This window comes from Rhamphochromis longiceps, linkage group LG22 (genome assembly GCF_057381845.1).
Source record: "Rhamphochromis longiceps isolate RC_006_pf linkage group LG22, R_longiceps_female_GT1.1, whole genome shotgun sequence".
Classification (NCBI taxonomy): Eukaryota; Metazoa; Chordata; class Actinopteri; order Cichliformes; family Cichlidae; genus Rhamphochromis; species Rhamphochromis longiceps.
In genome coordinates this window covers 36,590,700-36,598,199 of record NC_140577.1, presented here as the reverse complement: position 1 = coordinate 36,598,199, position 7,500 = coordinate 36,590,700, and the positions used below count along the sequence as shown (strand labels likewise).

The following is a 7,500-nucleotide window of genomic DNA, read 5'->3' as shown; positions in this document are numbered from 1 at the left end:
TATCAGTAATCAAAGTTTCTCTTTTATGAGAGTTTAGCTGGAGAAATCGTCGTTTAACCACAGCATGATGTCTGACAGGCAATTACTTAAACTAGACAATTTATAAAACTCTTTGAAAGAACAGTATAAGTGAATGTCAACAGCATAGAGATGATTGGAGATATTAACGCCTAATGATTTTGGCCTCGGGGGAAAATATAGAGCAAAAAAGAACCTGGACCCAGGACAGATCCCTGAGGGACCCCACAAGGCAGACGTCACAAAAACAGTCAAGATCTTTCAGATAAATTTGACATGAACTATTTTAAAACGCCAGCAGGAATCATGATGCTGTAATCTACAGTATCAAAGTGAGGCCAACAGAACCAGCACTGTGTACTCAGACATCATCACACACTTTAAGTAGAGCCGTTTCAGTGGAGCGCGATTAAAGAAAACCAGACCTGAAAACATCCATGACAGAAAGAGTTCAGTTGTTTTGCTACTGTTCGGAAGAGCTGCATCCAAACGAGGTTTTCGTTAACTAAAGTGCTGTGTAGATGTCGACCTCTACAGTTTGTTTCCACGAGAAACACGTTTCTCCTTAATCCAAACTACAGTTGGGTTTCTGGCTCCTGGTGTCACTTTGGTAAAAAGCCTGATATTCATCAGACGACAGCAGATGGTTTTGTTTTCCCCCCAAAAAAGCTTCTGATGTGTAAAACTTTGGTGACAGCCACACGCTGTTTATACAGATCACTGTTAGAGGACTGAACTTGTGACAAAGGGGATTTAACGAGCTGCAGAGTGAACAGGAAGTGAAGTTTTATTTGTGTTTGTGGAGATAAGACTCTGAGACTCTTTCATGAATCAGTGTGATGGTGTTCAGACAGTGAGCAGAAACTTTTCCCAGAGAAACTCTGGGCTCAGCTGATGTATGTGAGGGAGGAAGAGGAGCATCCTTGGGGACCAGGATTCCCACCAGAATGTGACTGAAGGCTTTTCTCATCGCTTTTCCCTCCACAACCGGTCCTCTTGTTGTCAGCGCCTCGATCCGCCTGCTTCAGTGGCACAGAGCGGAGAATCAGCGCCCCCTGCTGGTTGTGTGAGGGTGCCCGTAGCACTCATGTATACATACATGCTTGCATGAATGTGTGTGAGTGCGTGAATGAGGCAAAATGCTTTGAGTGCTCAGGTGAAGTAGAGAAGTCCATGCTTTTAACAATAACATCCAAATCTGGGCAGACCACCAGTCTTATTCTGAGCCTTGTTTTCCCATCTTTCCAAACTTTCCCGACTTTTCCAAGACAGAAACTCAGTTTTGAGATTTTCCAACACCACAGAAATCTATATTTCATCCCTTTAAAAACTGTTTAAAAGCCTTCCTGTATGCTGAATATCCATGTTGTTCCCACAGTGATGGCCTTCACATGACTTGCTTTGAGTTTCCGACTCTTCATGCGTTTTCCTGAATCGTCCATGTTTTCCAGATGTGCTGATCTAAGAGAAGTTTGTCCTTCTTTGTGGTAAACATGTTTTTCTGTGAGACTTCCTCTGCTGTCTGCGGACGCTCGGCCGTGTCCTGTGCGAGGCTTGTGGTTGTCGGATGCTCCTTGATGGCGTGTCTCTTCACATCAGTCACACGGCCGGAAGAAATGTCCAAAATCCTTCAGCTGTGATGGAAGCTGCAAACTTTTAATTCACACAGTGACAAACTTTAAAGCTGTCTTACTATGAATGTTCCAGCTTATTACACTTTGCTGTCTGAGAAACAACCCCAGCACCCTCCAGGCCCTGTTTATAACCTGTGGTGACCAAAGTTTACCCAGTCACATCGTTTTGGGCTCACGTCTTTGTTACAGAAAGCAGGAAATGATAGTTCAAAATCTCAGAGCAGCATCTGAATCTCACGTCAAAGCCAAAAGTCAGCACTCAGAATGTCTTGATGCATCCTCAACAAACCAGGAAAGAAAGCTGATTGTACTGATCAGTATCCAGGTGACTTCTCCAGTCTCGCCTGACTGAGCCAAGGTTAGCTGAAGACAGCAATGACACCAAATCAAACCAAAACCACGACGATGACAGCACTGTTGCCTCACAGCAAGAAGGTCCTGAGTTCAGTTCCAGCATCAGGTCTTTCTGTGTGGAGTTTGCATGTTCTCCCCGTGTACTCCGGCTTCCTCCCACAGTCCACACACATGCAGTTAGTGGGGTTAGGTTAACTGCAAACTCTAAACTGCCCATAGGTGTGAATGGTTGTCTCTCTGTGACAGACTGGGGACCTGTCCAGGGTGTCCCCCTGCCCCTCGCCCTGTGCTAGCTGGGACAGGCTCCAGAGCTGCAGCTTTCACTCATTTCTTGAATAAAATGTTAGATTTGGTAAAGTTTTCCTTGAAGGTTAAACTTGTTCTACACCTGTGCAGTGTTAGACAACACAGCATAGCTCCGACACCTCCGCTGTGTGATTTAACATTACGTTTACAGTAAAGCTCACAGCTGGAGAAGGTCACTCTTGGAAATGTTAATAACTTGAAACAAGGTGCGGTGAACGTGGCGTCCAGGCTGTTCCAGAGCAGATAGATTCATAACAATAATACGTCTGTGAAAACATGCTGAGGCTCACATCTGAAGACAAACACTCCCCACAGTTTCTTCTGGAGGCCAGTGGAGAAATAACTTTGATGCATGGAGTAATGGAAACAATCCAAAACTCTGAAAATATGAGACAACTCCTCAACGGAGCTTCACGGGGTCAGAGAGTCATATTTACTCGAGTCTGCGCCGTCAGACACACTTTTTACAAACCTTAACAGTTATCCAGAGCTCACGGAGCATTTCTTAGAGTCTCCTGTTTCAAATACATACAGAATATGAATCCATTAGATTATTTAAGGTCTGCTTCACCAGCTGCAGCTTAGTGATGGACAGACGAATGCTTCTCTATTCATAATCAAGTCAAACTGAAACTTGTGATGTTGAAACGGTTCCTGTAGCTCATGCTTTTCATTGGTCATGTGATGTAAGACTTTTATATGATTTGAGAGACACACAGACGGTTTGTTGTACTGCTGTTTGGGCGGCGGCGGCGGCGGCGGCGGGGGGGGGTATTGGAAGAAAACAGAAACTGGAGATCGATTCAAACCTTCACAGAGCTCAAAGTGACAGGACACAAGATTAAATTCAGGATAAATAAATCAAATGCTTCATTTTCTTTCTTAACACAATAGGATATAAAAAGGATAAAATAACCACAATGTCATATTACAGCTAAAGAAAGCACATTAAGAAATTTGTTTAAATCAAATCAAACTTATATGTATTTGATTTTATTTAATTTTTTCACAATTAGAAGAAATGAAAGAAAGAGAAACATCAATTTGAAACAGTCTGAAGTGGAAAACGATTATTTTGAATATTTTTCTCCTGATCGTTTGTTTTTCAGAGCGTTCGTCTCAGTGTGAAGCTCAGCTGAGAAGCTTCCACCCTGTAACACTGAAGCTGTCTCAGAGACAGACACTCACTCATCTGCATTTTGCTCTCAGGTTCTTGGGCCCAGCATTATGATGATTTCACATCATCTCCAGATTACGACTCTGACTACAACTCCACCTTTGAGTACAGCTTCTTCAGTAAGTCCCTCTTAAGTTTCTTCACTAAGAAAATGATTTCTCTCCCACAGGTCGCTGCGTCTGAAAACACCGAGGTAAACCAGGCCGCTTTAGTTACAGTTAAATATGAACATATTTAGACATATGAAGTTAATTTAGACTCTTCATTATTGACATGTTGTTCAAGGTAAAGCTGACATTCTTCAGCTGTAACTTGATGTTAATACTGCATGGACTGATGTTTAAATGACATCACTGTTTGTCAGTGTGACACGTGCAGCCTGACAGGGCAGCCCGGTGGGGGCATGCTGAGGGTCTATAATGGTGGGCCACAATATCAGCAACAGTGTATACAACATGTGCAAATATGCAATAAACTGAGTTCTCAGTCGCATATTTGTTACACTTGCATGTTTGAAACGATCCAAGTAATCTACAAAAAAGATTCATCAACTCGAAAACTAAGAAAAATGTATCAAACTCTGAACATGGAATGAAACATTTTATTACTTCAAATCTACAGCCCATCAGTTATTATTATTGTTACTGTTTCCAGTGAAACGATGGGAGTCGTTTAGCTTTCAGAGGTGATGCACAGCTGATGGATGTTTGTTGGTGTTTGCAGGTAATACGAGCAGCGAGGACCTGGACAGACTTGTGGAACGCTACCTCGATCCAGACGAAACTACGGAGGACACTGGAGGACCAGAGGAGGAAGTGGCTGTAACCATGGTGATTACAAGAAGAACAACAGAGGGGGTCAACGCTCACGGCACTGCACCATTTCCTGTATGTTTGGTAAGAGCGAGTATTGAGAGGCGGGGCCTGACTGTGACTGAAAATTGGCATTTTTGGTGTTTATTGAAGCAGATTAGAATCAGGTTGGTACAGCTGTTGCTGGGTTGGAACATCTTAGTCGCACTGTGACAATTAAAGGTCCCACTTTAGCTGTTAAATGGACTGGTTCTTATATAGCGCTTCTTTCTACTCTTCTGAGCACCCAAAGCTTTATACAACTTGTGCATTCACCCATTCACAAGCACATTGTTCTAAGTACTTTCTAAGTAACATTCACACACATTCATAGTCCGATGCATCGGAGAGCAATTTGGGGTTAATATCTTGCCCAAGGATATTTGGCATGCAGACTAGAGGAAGCCAGGAATCGAGCCACCAACCTTCCGATCAGTAGATGACCTGCTCTACCGCCTGAGCTACAGCCACCCTTGACCATGAGCTACTGTTAGCAGTAGCTCATGGTCAAGCAGCCATTCACTTTACCTGAATCCTAGAATCTCTCCCCTCCAGATTATGTCGCTCTATCTATTTTCTCACTGCTTTAGTTGAACCTTCCTCCATCTGTCCCTCATCCTGTTGGGCCTGCCTGTAAGATGTGAAACAAAGTGACTTTGATAAATATCCTTATTGATCCAGTTTCTCTTCTGAACAGAGCCAGTTCACAACAGCATCTCTTTAAAGTCTTATGATAATGTGGTGCTACTGAGCCAAAATCACAAGTATTCCTCTGTTGCTGAATCCAGTTGAAAAGTATAAATGAATTATGTATTTTAATGTTGGCTTAACAAACAGCTTCATTCTTTTCTCATTTCAGTGGCTCTCATACACCTTCGTAATTTTCAGCTTCGCCACTTCTTCCACACTAAAGGTGTGTGAGTGCACAGCGAAGGTGGGGAGGGTCCTGTTGTGTTGAGAGATTTGATTAGACAGTCTCAGTATTGAAAATGAGTGACGGGCTGTGCATCCGACCTTCAATTGACCCAAACGTGCATCTACCTCCCGGGAGAAGCCCGGCGTTCAGAGATATCGATCGTGTTCTGAGGAAAACGAACTCTTTAGCTTCTGCTGAGCTCCTTCATGATTCCTCAGCTCCAGGTTTGGATCGGAGCTGCAGGACCTGCTGATCCACATCCAAGCTGAGCTCTGCTGGTATTTATAGATGTGCTGACTGAGCAGCTGCCTGCAGACTGAGCCCATCTGCTTTGTGTAAAAAAGAATAGGTCTGATCTCTGCTGGCACCAACAAACACAACGCTTCTCAAATCCGTGAATAAAAACAACTCGAGTGCAGTAAAAAAACAGCAGAAACAGGACAGCAAAGGATCTGTTCATGTTTAAACATTACATAGAGCTGATCTGAGGTCTGCTGTTCTTGGTCTTGTCAAGTTCACTTTGGTTGAGTTCCAGCATCCATTAACTCACAAAAGAGCCATAAATCTGCACCACAGAAGAAGAAAGGAGTTCACAAACTGCTGTTGATCTCTGTGAGGAAAAACATTTCATAATCCTGCCTCTGTGTCCCCGTCAGGTTTCTGTGGTCAGGCTGAGAACTCTGCTGAGCCTCATGGTTCACCAAACCCTGAGTCAAAGCCAAACCTTCAGGTTGAAACTCAGAAAACCACACACGGTTTCACTTAACTCCCAGTTTATGAATTAAACAATTTTTAAAAATATGTTTCTCTTCCACTGCATGTCTGTATTTCTTCCTGTTAAAAGGGAGTTTTTCCTTCTCACTGTAGCCAAAGCGCTTGCTCGTAGGAGGTCATATGATTGTTGGCGTTTGCTCTGTGCCTTCCAGTACAAAGAGCCTCGAGGCGACTGTTACTGTGATTTAGCTCTGTGTAAATAAAACAGAATCGAAAAGTTTAAACTTTCTGACGGTCCTGAATTTAAATCTCTGCCAGGATTCATCCAAAGATGGTGATAAAAGTTCAACTTCCAAAACTTTATTTAGAGCCAACAAACCTTTTTTTCAAATTTGCTGATGTTTCTATAAACGCACCTTTCATGTTCATCAAAGCTAATGCTAGAGTTTAGAAAAGTATCCAGGATGGTTGTTAAGTGGCGAGCCTGTAGAAGGATTTTTGTTCATCATTAGGCTGCCCGCTGCACAAAGTGCGTCTTTATATGTCATTTGAGGACCTCCATCTTTGGTCCACTGACGGGTTGTTTTGTGACGCCAGGCGACGTCTGTTTTGTTTGACGTCCTCTGTCTGCTGTTGTCGGGAGGACCTCTGTGTACGCGCTCCAAATAGTCCAAATTTGGTTGTTGTACAAGTCTTTTAAAAACGGAGACACCTTTTAGACATCGTTTTCATAACGCTGCTACATGTATGTAATCCACCGTGATCTGCAGACAGTTTTCTGAGCAGATGGTCCAGTTGATGAACAAACTTCTCATACTTTCTGTCACAACGTCTCTCAGAGCAGGCGACCATCACAGCACCATTCACGCCCTCTGACAAGGCTTTTCACAATAAAACAGGATACTTAAAAATGAACCTTATATAATGCAAATGCTCTTTTAAACGTATGAAACACATATTTTAATGAATGACAATTTTAACCTGGTTACAAACAAATAAGCTGATTAACTAAAATAAATAAAACATTTAAAGAAAATCAGTAAAATGTAAAATAACCAAAAATGATCCACATGAATGAATCAACAGGCTAAGACTAGTTATCCATATTCATGTCATGTTGATAACGACAATGTTGACATTTGTAAATTAAAAAATATTGCATTTATTAATCATGTACATTTCCTGCACCTCTCCACAATGTCCAAATAAGTGTCCAGGTTGGGTCACTGTTGGACGTCCTATAGATGTCCAGAATTGGTCATGGACCGGCAGACCCAATATAGACCTGACGTCCAATGTCCAGTGGGTGAGCTGTGCCCTCTCCCCTCCTACAAGGTCCACAGTCTGTGATCTGTGCTCTGATTTGTCTGGATCAGTAAAAACATTAAAATCAACGTTATTCATACAGCAGCTTTAACAAAAGTCCTTCAAAGAGCATCACGAGTGGCTGCGCAAACACAAACAGTAAAACAATTACAGACAACAATCAGCAAAGAAGAAATAAACATAACAAACATAGATCATTTAAAT

At 42.5% G+C, this 7,500-nt stretch overlaps 1 protein-coding gene across 3 annotated transcripts in view; it reads left to right on the top strand.

Moving 5' to 3' along the window:
- Positions 1-7,500, top strand: part of LOC146644462 (uncharacterized) — a 20,019-nt gene that overhangs the window by 7,280 nt on the left and 5,239 nt on the right. The window contains exons 2-4 of one of the 3 annotated variants that reach the window (XR_014909339.1): positions 3,522-3,608; positions 4,213-4,385; positions 5,913-7,500. The exon at positions 5,913-7,500 is cut by the window's right edge and continues 1,113 nt beyond it. Coding sequence is in view for 2 of the 3 variants with exons in the window: in XM_085396416.1 (XP_085252542.1) it covers positions 3,522-3,608; positions 4,213-4,385; positions 5,913-5,986 (334 nt within the window). In the remaining variant the exon portion in view is untranslated. The remainder of the gene's footprint in view (positions 1-3,521; positions 3,609-4,212; positions 4,386-5,912) is intronic. The other 2 variants (XM_085396416.1, XM_085396417.1) reach the window with 2 other exon arrangements.